This window comes from Tamandua tetradactyla, chromosome 1 (assembly GCF_023851605.1).
Source record: "Tamandua tetradactyla isolate mTamTet1 chromosome 1, mTamTet1.pri, whole genome shotgun sequence".
NCBI lineage: Eukaryota > Metazoa > Chordata > Mammalia > Pilosa > Myrmecophagidae > Tamandua > Tamandua tetradactyla.
In genome coordinates, this window is record NC_135327.1 from 72,097,811 (window position 1) to 72,119,285 (window position 21,475).

Sequence of the window (21,475 nt, forward strand, 5' to 3'; positions counted from 1 at the left end):
CATTCGGACTATTTAATGGAAGACACAGAGATGAGAAGGCAGTGCTATAATACATTTAAGAGTCTGAAAGGGAAAGACTTCCAGCCAAGAATTCTGAATCCAGCTTAGCTGTCCTTCAAACATGAGGGAGAGTTTAAAATTTTCATAGACAAAGGCTGAGAGAATTTGTCAAAAAGAGATCAGCCCTACATAAAATATAAAGTGAGTTCTGTTGGCTGAAAAAAAAAGGCAGGAAAGGGAGGTCTGGAGGAGGGCACAAAATTGAAAAGCACCAGTAAGGGTAACTTAAAGGATAAAAGTGGAGAGGGAAAAGAATATATAGATTTGACAAAGAAAAACCAAAGGATAAGATGGTTGAGTCAAGAAATACCTTTACAGTAATAGCTTTGAATATCAGCAGATTAAATTCACCAATTAAAAAATAAAGATTGACAAACTTGATTAAAATGTATGATCCATCCATATGCTGCTTACAAGAGACTCATCTTTGACCCAAGGGTACTATGCCAGTTTGAATCTGTTGTGTACCTCAGAGAAGCCAAGTTCTTTAACCCTCACACAATATACTGCATGATATCTTTTCAATTATTTCAATGGAATTATGACCCACTCAACTGTGCATAGTAACTTTTAATTTCAGTGGAGATGTGTCTGCACCCATTCAAGGTCTGGTTTGCTTACTGGAGTCCTTTAAGAGTGAAGAACTTTGGAGAGAGTCACAAGAGTCGATGCAGCCAGAGACCTTTGGAGATAAAAAAGGAAAACGTCATGAAACAAGGAGCTGGGAGAGAAAGATAGCAGGCTTCGTCGTGTGCCTTTTCAGCTGAGAGAGAAACCCTGAATTTCATCGGCCTTCCTTGAGTAAAAGTAACCTCTTGTTGGTGCCTTCATTTGGACATTTTCATAGCCTTGCCTTAATTTGGACATTTTCACGGCCTTAGAGCTGAAACCTGAAACTTAATAAATTCCCATTTTTACATGTCATTGTTTCTGGTATATCGCATTCTGCCAGCTTGCAAACTAGAACAAGTACCAATAGACTGAAAATTAAAGGATGGAAAAAGATGTTCCATGCAAGCTATAACCAAAGGAAAGCAGCAGCAGCTATACTAATATCAGACAAAATAGATTTTAAATGTAAAGAGTTTATAAGAGACAAGGAAAGATACTACATATTAATAAAAGGGACAATTCACCAAGAAAAAAATAACAATCATAAATGTTTATGCACCCAATCAAGGAGCTCCAAAGTACATGAGGCAAACATTGGCAAAACTGAAGGGAGCAATAGACATTTCAATAATAATAGCACTATTCTAGTTTGCTAGCTGCCAGAATGTGATATATCAGAAACAGAATGGCTTTTAAAGAGCCTTTTTTAAAAAAATGGTTCCCTCTTAAAAGGCTCCAATAAACAACCCCACCTTGAATGGGTACAGACACATCTAATCAAAAGTCACCACCCACAATTGGATGGATCACATCTCCATGGATAACTAAAAAGTTCCCATCCAGCATATTGAATGACGATTAAAGGACATGGCATTTCTGGGGTATACCACAGATTCAAACTGGCACAGTTGGGAAATTTTAATATGCTACTCTCCTCTACAGATAGAACAACCATACAGAGGATCAGCAAGGAAAGAGAGAACTTAAACAACCTGATAAATGAATTAGATCTAACAGACATATATAGATTATTATACCCCAAAACACAAGGATATGCATTCTTCGCTAGTGCTCATGGAACGTTATCTGGGATAGATCATAGGATGGGGCACAAATTTTATACGTGTAAAAATATTTAAATTATTCAAAGCATTTTCTCTGACCACAAAGGAATGAAACTGGAAATCAATAACCCCCAAAGAACCAGAACTTTCACAAATGGAAATTAAATAATGCACTCTTAAATAATCAGTGGGTCAAAGAAGAAATTGCTAGAGAAATCAGTAAATATCTGGAGATAAATGATAATGATAATATATCAGAATTTCTGGGATGCTGCAAAGGCAGTGCTGAGAGGGAAATTTATTGCCCTAAATGCCTATATTAAAAAAGAAGAAAGCAAAAAATCAAGAACTTAATTGTTCACTTTGAGGAACTAGAGAAAGAACAGTAAACTAACCCTCCAAAATAGGAGAGAAATAACAAAGATTAAAACAGAAATAAATGAATTGGAAAAAAAACAATAAAAAGAATCAATAAAGCCAAAAGTTGGTTCTTTGAGAAAATCAATAAAATTGATGGACCCCTAGCTAGGGTGACAAAGAAAAAGAGAGAGAGAGGATGCAAGTAAATAAAATCAGAATGAGAGGGAGGTCATTACCATGGACCTGAAGAAATTTAAAAAACTCATAAAAGTATACTACGAACAACTAAATGCCAACAAACTAGACAACTTAAGTGAAATGAACAAATGCCTAGAAACACATGAACCAGCTACACTTGACTCTAGAAGAAACAGAATACTTCAACAAACTAATTACAAGTAAAGAGAGTCAATCAGTCATCAAAAATCTTCCTACAAAGAAAAGCCCTGGCCAGATGGATTCACTTTTATCAAATATTCCAAAAAGAACTAACATTAAGCTGTGGAAATTCTTCCAAAAAAACTGAGGAAAAAGGAACACTACCTAATTCATTTTATGAAGCTAATATTACTCTAGTGCAAAATCGGGTAAAGATGCTACAAGAAAGGAAAACTATTCATTAGGCTAATCTCCCTAATGGACACAAATGCAAAAACTCTCAACAAAATACAAGCAAATCAAATCCAATGACACATTAAAAGATTTATATACCACGACCAAGTGGGATTTACATTAGGAACGCAAGGGTTGTTCAACACAAGAAAATTAATGTAATACACCACAGTAACGAATTGAAAGGGAAAACAATCACATGATCCTCTCCATTGATGCTAAAAAAGTGTTAGATAAAATTCAGCATAATTTTCTAATAAAAACACTTCAAAAAGTAGGAATCAAAGGAAACTTCCTCAATACGATAAAGGGCAATATACAAAAAACTATAGCCAATATCATACTCAACGGAGAGAGAGACTGAAAGCCTTCCTTCTAAAATCAGGAATGAGACAAGGATGCCCTCTGTCACCACTATTATCCAACATTGTACTAGAAGTTCAAGCTAGAGCCATCAGGCAGGAAAAAGAAATAAAAGGCATCCAAATCAGAAAGGAAGATATAAAACCTTCATTGTTTGCAGATGACATAATACTATACTTGGACAACCCTGATAAATCTATGAAAAAGCTTCCTAAGCTAATAAATTCAGCAAATTGGTGGGATACAAGATTAATGTGCAAAAATGAGTAACGTTTCTATACAGAAGCAATGACCTAATTGAGGAGACAATTAAGGAAAAATTCCATTCAAAGTAATAACTAAAAGAATAAACTATCTAGGAATAAACTTAACCAGGGACATAAAGGAACTGTACACAGAAAACCATATAACATTGCTAAAAGGAATTTAAAAAGATCTAAACAAGTGGAAAGTCATCCTCTGCTTGTGAATAGGAAGGTTAAATATAGTTGATATCAATTCTACTCAAATTGGTCTACAGTTTCAATGCAATACAATGAAAATTCCAACAAACTACTTTGAAAATTTGGAAAAGATAGTTATCAAGTTCATTTGCAAGGGAAGGAAACCTTGGATAGCTAAAAATATCCTGAAAAAGAAGAACAAAGTGGGAGTATTAATGCTTTCTGATTTTAAAGCTTATTACAAAGCCACAGTGGTCCAAACAGTCTAGTACTGGCATAAAGATAGAGGTATTGATCAATGGAATTGAATCAAGAGTGTACAGACAAACCATCAAATCTATGGTCAATGGATCTTCAACAAGGTTCCCAAATCCACTGATCTGGTACAGAATATTCTTTTCAATAAATAGGCATGAGAGAACTAGATATCAATAATCAAAACAATGAAAGAGGACGCTTGCCTTACACCCTATATAAAAATTAATTCAAAGTGGACCAAAGACCTAAAAAAAAAGCCAGTACCATAAACCTCCTAGAAGAAAACATAAGGAAACATCTTCAAGTCCTAATAGTTTAGCTTCCTAAACTTTATACCCAGAGAACAGCAATAAATGAAAAAAAAAAATAGATAAATGGCAACTTCTCAAAATCAAATGCTTCTGTGCCCCGAAAGACTTTGTCAAGAGGCACCCAACTCAATGGGAGAAAATATTTGGAAATCACGTATCAGATAAAGGTTTGATATCCTACATACATAAAGAAATCATATAACTCAAAACAAAAGAACAAATAATCCAATTATAAAATGGGCTAACATATGAACAGACATTTTCCCAAAGAGAAAATACAGATGCTAGAAGATGCTCATTTTCATTAAATATAAGGGAAATGCAGATCGAGACTATAATGAGGTATTGTTACACCTAAAAGAATGGCTGCTATTAAACAAACAGGAAACTGAAATGCTGGAGAAGATGTGAAGAAATTGGGACACTGGTGGGAATGTATAATGGTACAGCCACTATGGAATACCGTTTGGCAGTTACTTAGAAAACCAAATATCGAGTTGCCCTATGGCCTGGCAATATCACTACTTGGTATATACCCAAAAGAGATTAAAGCAGTGACACAAACAGACATTTGCACACTGATGTTCATAGCAGCATTATACACAATTGCTAAAAGATGGAAACAATCCAGGTGCCCCACAACAGACGAGTGGATAAACAAAATGTGGTATATATATATACACAATGGAATATTACTGCAGCAGTAAGATGAAACAAGGTCCTGGAGCATATGACAACATGGATGAACCTTGAGGACATAATACTGAGTGAATATGCCAGACACAAAAGTATAGATACTATATGATTTTGCTATTTATGACCCCGATTAAGGTGAACTCAGAGGTTTACAATATAGAATGTAGGGGATGTAGAGAAACACGGAAGGTAGAGATGGGTGAACAGTTAGCTAATAAGGTTGAACTTAAATGTAAGAAAATGGACAAGCGAAGGCAGCTCATTAATAGGTCTATAAGTAATGCTGCCATAATGAAGGTGAACATGATTGAAAGTGGTTATATGAAGCCATGTATCCTATTGTACAGCACTAAAAATATAAGCAAATTCTCGTCTGAACTAATTCAAAGCTATTAATCTTGTATGAAGAGTAAATAATGGAGGGGTACTAGGTGAAAACTGTAATTGCAGACTATGGTCTATATTAAACAGGAAGACATCAACAGTACCACAATAGCAGGAGTAAATGATTGTGGGAGAAGGACAAGATTTAAGGGGCATTTTGGATTTTCTATTTGGTGAGGGTGTGTTTATCAGTTATTTTTCTCTTTAGAGCAATGAAGATTGTCTAAAATTGAGAGTATTGATGATTGTACAACTAAAGTGATGATATGGGAGATATGGATTGTTGACTGTGGACATTATACATTATGCCCAATGAATGGAGGTGACTAAAGTATATATTGAATGAGAAGTAGAATGCCGAAATATGGTGCATACATATGATGGAATATTGCATGGCTACGGAAAGAAATGAAGTTGTAAGGCCTATGATGAGGTGAACATTATGTGGGGACATTATGTAGTGCAAATAAACCAGAAGCAAAAGAACAAATATTGTATGGCCTCTTTTAGAAAATATTTATAAGAAAATTGGGGCCTAGATTGTACACTCTTATTATATTTAGTATAGAGCTGTAAATGTTATTTCTAGATTTTCAGAGGCTGCGCTATATATGTATAATCTGGTATCTCCCTGGAACCGTAGCTACCTGTGTGACACCTAAGACTCAGAGTTGGAGATCTGCAGCTCTGAAAGTTTGCATTGCTATATATAACAACTGCAAAAAAAAAAAAAGAGATCAGGCTTCAATTAGAGATAAGAACAAAGCTGACAGGGTCAGGACTAAGATAAATCAGAATACAGGGTAAGGATGACATTGTCAGTATTTTAGATTTTCACTTACTGTATGAGACCAAAGGAAGAGAGGCTTAGGTTGTTCAAAACCTAAATTTTTTGTGGCATATATATTTCAACCTGTCTGGGTAGCTCATTTAAACAATCCATGTACATGCAGCTCAGAATGGAAATGAGGGCTTGTAATTCTGTATAGCTTAATGTAATAACCAAATACATCTCAGAGTATGTTGAGCAGATAATTACAAAATACTGGCAAAGTCCCTTGAGTGATGGTAGAAAAAATATGAAACTATTAAGCTTTACCACCAGGGAAGTCCCTAATACTGTCTCAAACACTAGGGACTACCAAGTCAATAGGCCAAGTCCTCAATTCTGAGGCTTGCCCTATCCTATTTCTGTAGCAGAGAAGCTAAGTCTACTTACAGTTATGCCTAAGAGCTGCTTCCAGAGGACCTCTTCAGCTAGATATTGCTTATTACCAGGGTTTGCCAAACCTCAACCAAAACCATTCCTGTCAAACGTAAGGAACACCGAGGGCTTTATCTGAGATTCTACAAAAGTTTCACATACTAAGATTGCTTTCTAGAAACTTACAATGTCCAGATGGGTTCCTAGGCCAGATAAGTCCTGAGATCCAGAGGAGCCAGTCTCTCCAAGAAGGTCCACTAGTTTCATTTCCCTATCCCGTATTATTGACACCTCTTTCCAACATGAAAAAGTTAGAGTGGGCATAGCCCAAATACCCCTAAAGAGTGGGAGAAGGATCAAAGTAGAAGGAGGAGTTATAACAGAAAAGGTAGGATTAAACAAATGACTATGACTACTGAATCATTATATTGATATTTCTTTCAATCTCTAGTATCTTGGAGTAGCTAGAAGGAAAAACCTAAAATTGTTGAACTGTAACCCATACCAAACTCTGAAATCTGTTCTATAACTACTTGTTACAATGTATTTTGAAATTTATTGCTTTTTTTTAGTATGCTATATTTCACAATAAAAAATGCTTTTAAAAAGTTAGCTCATTGAGAAAATAATAAAACTGACAAACCTTTAACTAGATTCACAGAGAGGAAGAGGGAGAACAGGGAAAGAGAGTGAAGACACAATAAACCAAACTCAGAATGAAAGTGGGATATTACTACCGACCTTAAAGAAATAATAAAGATTAAAGAGCATACTATAAAAAATTGTATACCAACAAAATAGACAAATTAAATGGACAAATTCTAGAAGCATAAATTGCCAAAGGTGAATTAGTAGCTGGAGAAAATCTGAACAGACATATACCAAATAAAGAGTTGAATTAGTAATAAAAATAAAACCACCTAACAAAGAAAAATTCAGAAACAGATGTCTTCATGGCTGAAGTCACCAAATATTTGGAGTTGAAGAAACACCAGTCCTTTTCAAATTCTTCCAAAACATAGAAGAGGGAACAATTTCCAAGTCTTTTGATGGCCAGTATTTTGATGACAATAAAGCCAGACAGACAAGCAAGCACAAGGAAAGAAAACTACATTATCACTATCATTTATGAATATAGATGCAAAACTCCTAAACAAAACACTAGCAAACCAAATCTAACATGGTTATACACTAAAATGTATTATACACTAAAATGATTATCCATTATGATCAAATGGGATTTAGCCCAGGAATGCAAAGGTATCATAAGAAAATCAATCAATGTACTATAGCAATTAATAGAATGTAAGAAAAAAAAAAAACAACACATGACTGTTTCAATTGACACAGGAAAAGCATTTGATAAAATCCAACATCATTTTCTGATAAAAACACTTTAGATAACTAGGAATAGAAAGGAAGTCCTCAAGATGATAAGAACCATTTATGAAAAACTCATAGCTAACATTAAACTCAATGCTGAAATTATGGAAACTCACCTTCTATTATTAGAAAAAAGAAAAGGATGCCTGCTTTCACTGTTCCTTTCAACATTTTACTACAATTTCCTGCCAGATCAATGAGGCAATAAAAGAAAGGCCTCAAATTGGAAAGGAAGAAGTAAAGCTATCTGTATTTGCACATGACATGATCTTATATAAAAAAATCCCAAGTAATCCAAGCATGCAACAATAGCAGAATTAATACACAAATTCCACAAAGATGCAGAATACAAGATCAACACCCAAAAAAGCTGAGTTCTTACATCCCATCAATAAACAATCCAAAAATGAATTCTAGAAAATAATAGCAGCCAAAATAATAAAACACCTAGAAATAAATTTAATCATGGAACAGAAAAACATTTACACTGAAAACTATAAAACATTGTCAAAAGAAATATAGAATATCTAAATAAATGGAAAGACATCCCATTTAATGAATTGGGCATTTTGTATTGTTAAAACAAAACAAAACAAACAATGCTACCCCAAAGCAATCTATAGAATCAATATAATCCTCCTCAAATCCCAACAGCCTATTTTTGTACAAATGGAAAAGCTAACCTCTAAATGCATATGCAACTGCTAGAAACCCTAAATAGCCAAAAACAATACTGAAAGGGAAGAAAGAAGTTGTAGGGCTCACACTTTCCAATTAAAAAACCTATTACAGACCTATAGTAATCAAAAGCATGCGGTATGGGCAAAATGGTAGACATATAGAGCAGTGGAATAAAAATAACAGTCTAAAAGTAAACCCATGACTAATTGTATAATATATTCTTATAGGGTACAAAGACCTTTCAATGGAGAAAGAAAACTTTTTTTCAGCAAAGGGTACTGAGACAATGACATAGCCATGTATAACAGAATTAAGTTAGACCTGTAACTCACAACACATGCAAAAATGAACAGAAAACAGGTCAACCACAAAAACATAAGAAGTAAAACCATAAAACCATTACAAAGAAACATTTGTTAAATATCATGACTTGGATTCCACACTGGATTCTTAGATATGGCATCCAAAAGCATGAGCAACAATAAAAACAACAAAAAACAGAAGACTTGAACTTCATCAAAATTAAAAGAAGAGAGAAGTCTTTGCCTCAAAAAATATTATCAAGAAAGCAAAAGAACAATTTGCACAATGGGAGCTCTTAAAAAAAGATATAGTGGATCACAAGTCCATGAAAAGATGTTTCATTAATGAAAAGATTATTAATTAAGGAAATGCAAATCAAAACCATAATGAGATATCACTTCCAACCCACTAAGATGGCTATAAAAACAAAACAAACAAGTAGAAAATAACATTGACAAGGACATGGAGAAATTGGAATTCCTAAATATTGCTGGTGGAAATGAAAATTTTTTTTGCCATTGTGAAAACAATTTGGTGGTTCCTCAAGAAGTTAACAGAATTACTAAGTGATCCAGCAATTCTACCCCTAGATATATACCCCAAAGAACTGAAAACAGGTATTTAAACAAGTGTATGCGCTGATTCATAGCAGCATTACTATTTATAATAGCCAAAGAGTGGAAACAGCCCAAATGTTCATCAATGGATAAAAGAATAAATACATCATGATATATACAAACATGGACTATTATAATAAGCAATAAAATGGATGGGACAACTAATACATGCTACAATATGGATGAACCTTGAAAATCTTATGCTAAGTGAAATAAGCCTAGGACAGGGGACAAATATTATATAATTTAATTTCTATGAACTACCCAGAATATGTTAATCTATAGAGACAAAAAATAGATTAGTGGTTCTCTGGGGCAGTAGGACGGGAATAGTGGCTACAGACTACTTAATGGATACAGGTGTCTTTTAAATGTGATGAAAATATTTTGTAACTATATAGAGTGGTTTGGCACAACATTTTGAATGTTCTAAATGGCATTAAAATGTTTACTTTCAAATGATTAACTTTGTGTTATGTCAATTTTACTTCAATTTTGAAAAAGAGAGAGAGAAAGAAAAGCAAGGGGCAAGAATTTCAATTCTGGCTAGTATCAAATTAACCTTCCTGCAGAAAATAGTTATATGTTCTGAACATACACACAAAAGCTGATATAATTGAACAGGTGGTAAAAGCAGGCAGAAAGTTCAGGCATGCTATCTTTTGAAAAAAGGGAACTATTCTGGACAAAATTTATGTTGTACATATTTCTCCAATGGACACTCACCAATCTGTTATCTGTGTGTGGTAAAATCTCAATCAAAATGTCACAGTCTTATTGAGAAGTAAGGAAACAGATTTCAGGAACTCCCTAAGATTTAGAAAGTGATAGCAGAACTTCTAGTAGACAGGAACTTCCGAAGCGGCAGCTCCAAACTCTGTATATAAACTTCACCCAGTTCACTGATCTGTGACTTTCAAGAGTTCCAAATGCTCAGCATAAAGCAGTAGCTGGTAGAATGGAAAAAACTGAGAAGCTTCTACCATTGGTAGAGGAAAGAGAGTCTGAAATGAGTCCAGCATGTTACAAGAAAATTAATCAACATTCTTTTTGTCTTTAGAGGGACAAAAAGCAGAAGATTCTACACAGCATTATTCATAAAGAACAATAAACATTAAAATTTCTAACAGAAGCATTGAAACAAATTGTGATGTATTAGCAATAAAAAAAGTCACCAAAAACTTGTCCAATATTGGACAGATATGGTAATTAGCAGACAAAGACTTTAGAGCAGTTAGCATAAATGTATTCAATGACATAAAGGAATAAGTAATCAAAATTAATGAACATATGGAGGAATCTTATCAGAGAAATGGAAACTATAAAATATACAAAATGGGGCAGGCAATGGTGGCTCAGTGGCAGAGTTCTTGCCTGCCATGCCGGAGACTCAGGTTCGATTCCTGGTACCTGCCCATGTAAAAAAAAAAAAACATAAAATGAAAATTCTAGATCTGATAATAAAAGTTTCTGAAATTGAAAAAAAAAGTGTTTAACAAAATAAAAACAAAAGAAGACTGTGCTGGTGAATTTGAGGATAGACCAATAGAAATTGTCCATTCTGAAGAAGAGAGAGAAATAAGACTTTTTAAAACGAACAGAGACTGTCAGCAAAAATGACAAAGTAACAGCTCCAAGAGGCTATACTCCCATACAATACGAAAAGTTGAGCAACAATATTCAAAATCAACTTTGTTAGAACTCAGGAAAACAGTCAAATGTTAACAGCAAGCAAGCAAAAACTTAGTCAAGAAAAAGTCAACTTAAAAACAGTATAATAGTTTGTAGCATTTTTTAATTTACCTCTATCCCACTCACTACCTGGCTCTGCAGCAGTATTAAGACAGCGGCTTAGGTTCACAATGTGTGGTTCACTGTTTCTTGTTCTGGAAGGAGCAGAGAACTTATTTGCAAATTATTAGGTTTCTCTGTTCTAATCTGTCTGGGAGTTACCTGATAGAAAGAAACCAGGCATTTGTGTTTGTGTTACTTAAACCAAAGTCAGTCAGATTGCAAAGTGGCAGATTGCAAAGTGGCAGGCAAAGTGGTAAAATTTCCTTACAATTTTTAGGTTGTAAGGAAAATGAACACTCTGTCACTGCCTTAGGTAAAGCATTACAGTTGAAGCATAAAATAAAGCACTGAAAAACTAGGAGGAAAAGCTAAGGAGAGAGCTTCTTAGACAAATCAGAGCATTCTCCATGTATACTGGTAGAAAGGTATGAAAATATACAGGGAAACAGAAATGCTCAGAAAAGACCTGAGACTATACTGTGTTTCAATTCTGGCCAATCTCTAGATAATATTCAAGTCAGAAGTGAAAGCAAAGGTAGAGTTGCAAAGCATTAAAGAAGGTTCCTGCAGAAAGTCAAAGCAAAGAACTTCTCTTCCTCCTCCTTTTTTCTTTCATTTTCTTTTATTTTTCATCTACTGGAATTTAACTACCTGTTAAAATATTAGCTGAGCACAAATTAAAAGAACAGAGATGTCAGAATTCGCAAAAACATAGAATTAACAAAAAATAGTTTAGAAAAGCCATTATCCAGACAAACAGCTACTGCCTTCGGCAAATTCAAATTCAAACCCGAGGAAGGGGAGGAATCATATTTCCAGAGTTACCACATTATAATATTCAAAAAGTCAAGTTTTAAACAAAAAACTACAAAACATGCAAAGAAAGTATTCCCCATTTACAGAAGAAATGAAGAGAAACTGTCCTTGAGGAATAACAGATTTTTGGAGTTCCTAGATAAATACTTTACATCAACAGTATTAAATATGCTGTAAGTGCTAAAGGAAACCATGAACAAAGAAGTAAAGGAAACCAAAAGAAAGAACAATGAATGGACAAATAGAGATTATCACTAAAAAGGTAGAAATTATATAAAGTAAACAAATAGATTCAGGAGTTGAAAAGTTTAACAAATGAAATGAGAAACCCACTAGAGGGTTTCAATAGCAGAATTGACAAAAGGAAGAAATAATCAATAAATATGAAGATACATCAATTCAAATTATCTAATTTGAAGAGGAAAGAGAAAAAAAAAGTGATTAAGAGACTTGGGAAACATTAGCAAATTTACCAATATATGTATAATGGGAATCCCTGAAAAAAGAGTGAAAGAAATGGGAAGAAGGAATATTTAAAGAAATAATGTCTGAAATTTCTGAAACAATAAAAGACTTGAACATATACATTACAGAAGCTCAACAAACTCCAGAAAGCATGAATATAAAGAGATCGAAACCAAAGCACATTATAATCAAATTATTGAAAATCAGCAGAAAATAATCTTGAAAGAAGCAAAGAGAGACAACACAATGTTCAAGGGATCCTGAAAAAGGTTAGACAGTAGGTTTCTCATCAGAAATTACGGAGACCAGAAATGAGCGGGTTGAAATTTTTAAAGATTTGGAAAGAAAAATTCTGACAACCAAGATCCCCTATCCATAAAATTATATTTCAAAAATGAATAAATTAAGATATTTCCAGATAAACAAGAAGAGCTGAGAGAGTCTGTTGCTAGTAGAAATGGAGTCCTTTAGGCTTAAATGCACAGATATGACAAAGTATCTTAAATACATATGAAGAAATAAAGTATTATTTTATTTGTGGTTTCTAATTTTTATTTTTATATATTTATGCTATTGAAGTTAAGATAGTATTAACTCAAACTAGATATTAACTGTAATCTCCATGTTAACCACTTAGAAAATATTTTAAAATATATTCAAAGGAAATAAAAATGGCATAGTAAAAAAGTATCAAACACTCACAAAAGGGCAGAAATGGAGGAATGATAATAGTAAAAGACAAACAGAACAAAAATTGCAAAACGACTTATAACCTTCTTATTAGTAATTATTTTAAACCTAAACAGATCACTGAGTCCAATCAAAAGGCAAAGAATGGCAGAATGGATATAATAATATAATCCAACTATCAGTTATCTTCAACAGATTCATTTTAGATTCAAAACAAAAATAGATTTAATATTAGAGAATGGGAAAAGATATTCCATGAAAATAGTAACCAACAGAGAGCTGGAATATCGGTACAAATATAAGAATAATAGTTGATTCAGAAACAGTTTCAAGAGATAAATGTGGACATTATATGTTGATAGAAGGGACAATTTCTCTAAAGGATATGATATTGTAAACATATAAGCAACATAAAGGAAAGCCACAAATTATATGAAGCAAACAGAAAAAAATGTAGGGAGAAATTATTTTATATATTAATATTAATAGTTGAAATTTTTATTAATAGTTGAAGTCTTCAACATTCCATTTTCAATAATGGTTAGAAAAACAAGAAAGAATATCAATAAGGAAATGAAGGATCTGAACAACACCATTTAAAAAACTAGAATGAATGTACCTAACACAAAGTGACATAACAGAAGAATTCAAACTCTTCTCAATTGCACATGGAAAATTCTTTAGGATAGATGATACGTTAGGCCCCAAAAGAAGCCTCAAAAAATTTAAAAAGACTTAAGTCATACAAACCATCTTCTTTGACTGCAATGTAATGAAACTTGAAATCAATAGAGGAATAAGTAGTAAATCTTCAAATTTTTGGATACTAACACACTGTTAAACAACCAAGAGGTCAAATGAGAAACATTGGAAATCAGAAAATATTTAGAGACAAATGAAACAGAAGTACACATACCAAACCTTATGGATCCAGTAAAACCAGTACTCAGAGGGAAATTTAAGCAGTAAACATCTACATTAAAAAAGAAAGATTTCTAATACTCTAATATTAGCCTAACATTACATTTAAAGAACTAGTTAAAAAAGAACAAACTAAAACCAAAGCTAGCAGAGGGAAGAGAATAATAAATTTTATAGTGGAGATCAATGAAGTAGAGAATAGAAAAATGATCAAGAGAATAAAAAGAAATTTGTTTCTTTGAGATCAATCAAATTCACAGTATGTTAGATTGACAAGTAAGAGAGAAGAAACAAAAACCAAAATCAGAAAAAAGTGGGGGATATTATTTCTAAACTTATAGAAATAAAAAGAATTATAAGGGTCACTATGATCAATTATAACCCTAGAAATGACATATCTAGATGAAATGGATAAATCCTAGAAACAAATTAACAAAGCTAACTCAAAAAGAAATAGAAAAATCTAAACAGACTTATAACAAGGGACTGTATATGTAATTAAAAATCCTCCTAAAAAGAAAAGTCCAGAAACATGTTTTCAGAGGTGAATTCTACAAAATATTTAGAGAGAAATCAATCCTAATACTTCTCAAACTCTTTCAGAAGTTAAAAGAGGAAGATACACTTTCTAAGTTATTCTATCAAGTCAGTAGAAAGACACCCTAAGCAAAAAAATAGACCAATATTACGAATATAGGTGAAAAAAATCAACACAAGAATACCAAATCAAATAGGTACTAAAGGGATTATAAACTTGACCAAGTGTGATTTATCCCAGGAATTCAGGGTAGTGCAATATAAGAACATCAATCAATGTAATACAATACATTATTAGGATGGGGGTAGGGGAAAACATGAGCATCTCAGTTTACGCAGAAAAGGCACTTGACAAAACCGAACAGACTTCTCTGATAAAAACACTGAGAAAATTGTGATTAGGATGGAACTTTCTGACATGATGAACACTTATGAAAAACTCATAACTAACATCAGATTTAATAGTCAAAGGCTGAAAATTTTCTCCTTAAGATCTGAAATAAGACAAGAATGCCCATTTTCATTACTGCTATTGAACACCGTAGTCATAGATCTAACCAGAGCAAGAAGGCAAGAAAAAGAAATGATATCCAATTTGGAACAGAATAAGTAAAGCTATCTCTAGTCTCAGATCTGATATATTAATATGCAGAATTCAGATTTAAAAAAAAAACTACTGACACTAACAAAATAAACTTTGGGGATATGATCCACACCACAAAACATTTGCAATTACGATTCTACATAAATATCAGCAATATCTTAAAATGAAATTAAGAAAAGGAATTCACAATAGCTTCCAAAAAAAATAAAATGCCTAGACATACATTTTAACCAAGAAGGTGAAATACTTGACCACTGAAAACAATAAAAACCATTGGGAAAAGAAATTAAGACCTAAAGAAATGTAAAAACATTCTGCATTCATTCATTGGAAGACCTAATATTGTTAAAATAGCAATACTGCCCAAAGTGACTGACACATTCAGCGCAACCTCTATCAAATTTCCAATGATTTTTGTAGAAATGGAAAAGTTGACTATTAAATTCATATCTAATCATAAGAGTCCCTAAATTTCTGAAACAATATTGAAAAGCACAAAGTTGGCGATCTCCTCTTCCCAATTTCAAAACTTCTAGCCCTATGGTAATCAAAACAGTGTAATGCGGGTGGGCCACAGTGGCTCAGCAGGCAGAGTTCATGCCTGCCGTGCTGAAGATCCAGGTTCATTTCCCAGCGCCTGCTCAAAAAAAAAAAAAGAACAACAGCAAAAAACAAAAACAGTGTAGTATGAGCATAAGGAGAAACAGACACATCATCTAATCAAAATCAAAAGGTCACACCCACAATTGGGTGTCACATCTCCATGGAAACAACCCAATCAAAAGGTCACAACCTACAATACTGAATAAGGATTATTAGAACATGGCTGCCCCCCACAGGTATGGATTAGGATTGAAAGAACATGGTTTTTCTGGGGTAAAGAACAGTTTCAAGTCAACACACACAGTAAACACCTAACAGACAAAATATAAAGAACCCACTTCCAGGCACAACAGAGTCAGACTGCTTTACATAAAAAAATAAATATCTCAGAACTACACAGAAATTAATGACACATTAATTTATGAAAAAAGCATATACGTGGCAACTTACTTTGTATCAGAAACAATACATGGTAGAAGAGAAAGGAGCAATATCCTATCAAAGATAAAAGTAAACTCTACAGCTAACAAAATATTATGATAAGAGATATTTTAAAATTATATTTTATCATTTTAAAGATGATAAAATATATTTTGTTATAAATATGGAGAGACATTTTGCATACCTTCATTACAAGAAAGGCTAAAGAAAAATCCTTAGGGTGAAGGGAACTCACACCAGAAGGAAAACTGGATCTAAAGGAAAAGATGAGGAGTACTGGAATAAATATACATAGATAATTACGAAAATCTGTACATTTTAATTTTGCTTCTGGATCTGATTAACATAGAATGGATTCATCAACTTGCCTGAAGCAACCAAAAAATATATACCCAGAAAAAATACATGGAAAAGAATGGTTTTTAAGAGTCTGAACATCAGATGGGAAACAAATAAGGTGAGCCCTACAAATTATCCTGGCTTACTTCCTTGAGAAAATTCCCTAATATGGGCACAGGGAACTGAAGTGGAACTCAGCAAAATCACTGAATTGAAGAAACCAAGCTGAGTCTATAAAGACCAAGGCAACAAGAGTTCTTAATGATTGCGTATCAAAAAGAAAAGAGCTCAACAGAGAAAGTACACTGGAGGACTAGTAGAACATCTCACTCCAGGATACAGCAGAGATAAGCCTATTTGAGAAAGCTACCTGAGACTGACGGAAAGGACCACCTATATGATAGGACTAGAGGGAAAGATGTCTGTTTACTCTCATGAACAGTGCCTGTTATCAACTCCACAATGGAGAGTTCAAAATTCACAGACCATTGAGTAGAGTTAGAATGTTTTGCTTCAGCTATGGGAAATAATTGGTCCTAGACTTAACCCTGCTCTAGAAGCACCTATCAAATCATGAAAGTAAGACCCCAAATGATCAAACTGTTCCAAGCAGCGTGCTCACTGAATCCAAAAACATAACCCCAGAATATTTGTAAGCATATAAACATATTCATCACCAAATAAGGTAAAATTTACAATGTTTGGAATTTCAACAAAATTTACCAAGTAAGAAAAGAGGCAGGAAAATACATCTCATAATGAGAATAATCAACAATCAAACCCAAACCACAGATAAATGGAAACAGGTTTAAGGACTAACAGACAAAACAATTAAAACAGTTATTACAATGGTATTCTATATGTTCAACACTTAAAATACATGGAAAATATAAAAATCACCAACTTCTTGAGACAAAAACTACACTGGGAAGAAAAATGCACTAGATGAGAATATGGCACATTAGGTACTGCAGAAGAACTTGAAAGTAGAGTAGTAGAAATTATCAAAATGAAAAGCAGAAAGATAAAAATATGTAAAAATGAAAAGAGCACACACAAACATATTAAATAAACTCAGTCTGTGATGCCCTACAAATACATACTACATATTCTTTTTAAAAATATTTTTATTGAGAAATCTTTACACACATACATTCTACCCATACTATACAGTCAATAGCTCACAATATCTTCACATAGTTGTGTATTCATCACCATGATCATCTTTAGAGCATCTGCATCACTCCATAAAAAGAAATAAACAGACAAATAGAAAAAACTCATACATCCCATACCCTTTACCCCTCTCTCTCATTGTCTCCCAGTATTACAAATACCCAATTTTTTACCCTTTTTCTCCCCTACTATTTATTTATATTTTTACCCTCATTTTTTTCTTACTCATCTGTTCATACCCTGGATAAAAAGAACATCAGACACAAGGTTTTCACAATCACACTGTAATACTATAAAAGCTATATAATTATACAGTTGTCTGTAAGAATCAAGGCTATTGGAACACAGTTGAACAGTTTCAGGTACTTCCCTCTAGCCATTCCATTACATGATAAACTAAAAAGAGATATGTATATAATGCATAAGAATAACCTCCCTGATAAACTCTCAATTCTGTTCGAAATCTCTCAGCCACTGAAACTTTACTTTGTCTCATTTCTCTCCTCCCCCTTTTGGTTAAGAAAGCTTCCTCAATCACATGATGCTGGGTCCCAGCTCATCCCCGGGAGTCAGGTCCCATGCTGCCAAGGGTATGACACCCCTGGGACGCATGGCCCACAGGAGGGGGGATACGGCAGTGAGTTCACCTATCGAGTTGACTTTGAGAGAGAGGCCACACCTTAGCAACAAAAGAGGCTCTCTGGGAGTAATTCTAAAGCATAATTATAAGTAGGCTTAGCTTCTGCTTTGCAGGAATAAGCTTCACAGGGATGAGCCCTAAGATTGAGGGCTCAGCTTATTGAATAGGTTGCAAGAATATCAGGAATTGCTCTGATGGGGAAGTTTGATATTTCCTCCTTTCTCCCCAAGGAGACAATAAAACATCAGGAACCATCTATGAAGACCTAACATTTGACATGTCAGACAAAGAATTCAGAAAAATAGTCTTAAGTATGCTCAAAGAGGTAAAGGAAAACATGACCATAAAACTAAAGGATATCAGGAAAATTATATGTGCACTCAATGAAAATTTCAATAAAGAGGTATAAATTATAAAAAGAAGAAACAAATATTGGAATTGAATTCCAAAATAAATGAAAAAAAAATTCTGAGAGGAATTCTATAGGAGACTGGAAATGTTAGAAGAAATAAACAGTGTACTTGATAATAAAACAATTAAAATTATTTAGGCTGATGAACACAAAGAAAAAAAGTAATGAAGAAAAATGAACAGAGCCTAAGAGACTTGTGCAACACCACTAAGCATACCAATATATGCATTATGGGAGACCGAAAAGCAGAAGAGAGAGGGGGAAGAGTAAAATAGAATATTTTAAGTGATAATGGCAGAAAACTTCACAAATTTAATGAAAGACATGGTAGACACATATAACAATCCCAATAAAACCCAAACAGGATCAACTTGAAGAACTCCATGGTCAGACACATCATAATCATTGTGTTAGTTGCAAACTGCTGGAAAGGGATATACCACAACTGTAATGGCTTTTTAAAAAGGGGAATTTAATAATTTATGAGTTCACAGATCTAAGCCTATGGAAATGTCCAAACTAAGGCATCCATGGAAAGATTCATTAATTCAAGAAAGGTTTATGCCTCTGGAACTTCTCTGTCATCTGGGAAGGTACCCTGGTCCCTAGCTGGTCCCTTACTGCTGAGCCCCATTGCTTTCAGCCTCTGTTCGGGGGGTTCCTCACTTTGCTTCTCTGAGGGTGGCTTTCATCTCTTGGTTTCCCTTGGTTCTCTCTGGGTTCTTCCTTGCTTAACATCTCATGGTGATATCTGCTGGGCTCCAAGCATCTCCAAACATCTGTGTCTCTGTTCTCTAAATGTTAGCGTCTGTGTCAGCTCTGCTCTGAAGTTTCTCTCAGCTTTCTCTCTCTGTCAGCTCTGAGGTTTCTGTCATTTTTGGCTCTCTCCAAAATGTTTCCTCTTTTAAAGGACTCCAGTAGATTAATCAAGACCTTCCTGATGGATGGGTTCACATCTTCATCTAATCAAATCCCACAATTGGGAGCATCACACTTCCAGGGAGATAGACTAATCAAAAGATTTCAACCTACAGTGTTGAATCAGGACTAAAAAAAAAATGGCTGCTCCTGCAAGACTGAATCAGGATTAAAACATGGCTTTTCTACAGTACATAATATTTTCAAACCAGCACAATCACACTGTCAAATGCCAAAGACAGAGAGAGATTTCTGAAAACTGTATGAGAAAAGTAATACATAACCTACAGTTGAGAGAAGGAGACTAAATGTCAAGCTGAATAAAAAATGATGGAGAGAAAAAAAACATGCAGATAAGAAGACAGTGAACTGAAATATTTAATGCGCGGAAAGATAATCGCCAATGAAGAATTTTATATCTGGTGAACTCTTTCAAAAATTAGGGAGTGCCATCCCCAGAAAAACAAAAACGCTGAGACGCTAGTCACCACCAGACCTGCCCTACAAGCAATGCTGAAGGCAATACTTCAGATTGCAAGGAAAAGACACTTGAGAATAGACTGAAGTGGCATAAAGAAACAAAGATCACCAATAAAAGTAACTACATGGGTAATAATAAACACCAATATTATTGTACTGTATTTTTAGTTTCAAATTCTGCTACTCATTTATTACAGGATCCAAAATGCAAATTCAAAAAAAGTGAGGCTAAACCTATGGTTTGGGATGCACGGTTACAGAAATGAAATTCTGCCACACGAACAACATAAAGGTAGGAAGATGGAGGGGTATTAGGAATACTTTGTGTATGCTACTGAAGTTAAAAATTGTGCCATAAGAAGACTAAAAAACACAATCCAACTATATGCTGCTTACAAAAACTCACATTAAATTCAAAGACACACGTAGGTTGAAAGTGAAAGCCTGGAAAGAAACTATTGCATGCCTATGGTAAGTGAAAAAGTGTTAAGTTAATCAAAATAATATATTTATAAAATGTCTAAGTTAAAAACTTTTGAAAGGAACAAGGAAGGACACCAAATATTTACAAAAGTGTCTATTCAATAAATATAACAATTATATATAAATAATTAAATATATATATATTATATATAATTATGTACAATAATTATATATATACCTGACTCAGATCCCTATTACATGAAGCAAATACTGACAGATCCAAAGGGAGAAACAGACAGTTCTCATTATAGTAGGAGATTTCAAAATACCACTTTCAATAATGGGTGAAACATCTAGACAGAGGGTAAATAAAGAAATAGAAGACTTTAATGATAATACATACTAATGGGACCTAACAGACATATATAGAGAGAACGTTTTACCCAATAGCAGTAGAATACATATCCTTTTCTAATGCACCAGGATCATTCTCCAGGAGAGATCACATGTCATTTTAAATAAATTGAATAATACTGAAATCATACAATATATCATCTCTGACCACTACGGAATGAAACTAGAAGACAATAACAAAGAGAGAACAAAAAAAAAATTCACAACTATGTGGAAATTAAATAATATACTCTTAAACAACAATGAGTCACAGAAGAATCAAAGGAAATTTAAGAAACATCTTGAAGAGAATAAAAATGGAACAGCATTTCAAAATTTATGGGACACAGTAAAGGTAATACTGAGAGGGCAACACATAACTCTAACTGCTTACAAAAGAAGTATCTCAAATCACTGACCTAATCTCACATTTGGAGGAGCAAGATAAAGATGATTAAACTAAACACAAAGT

At 33.7% G+C, this 21,475-nt stretch overlaps 1 protein-coding gene across 4 annotated transcripts in view; it reads right to left on the minus strand.

The window, feature by feature from the left end:
- The window catches only part of ZPBP (zona pellucida binding protein), a 158,064-nt gene that overhangs the window by 10,618 nt on the left and 125,971 nt on the right, over window positions 1-21,475 (minus strand). Inside the window, exon 8 of one of the 4 annotated variants that reach the window (XR_013158698.1) lies at window positions 616-742. The exons of 2 other annotated variants lie outside the window; for them this stretch is intronic. Coding sequence is in view for 1 of the 2 variants with exons in the window: in XM_077118934.1 (XP_076975049.1) it covers window positions 717-742 (26 nt within the window). In the remaining variant the exon portion in view is untranslated. The remainder of the gene's footprint in view (window positions 1-615; window positions 743-21,475) is intronic. One more of the 4 variants, XM_077118934.1, reaches the window with a different exon arrangement.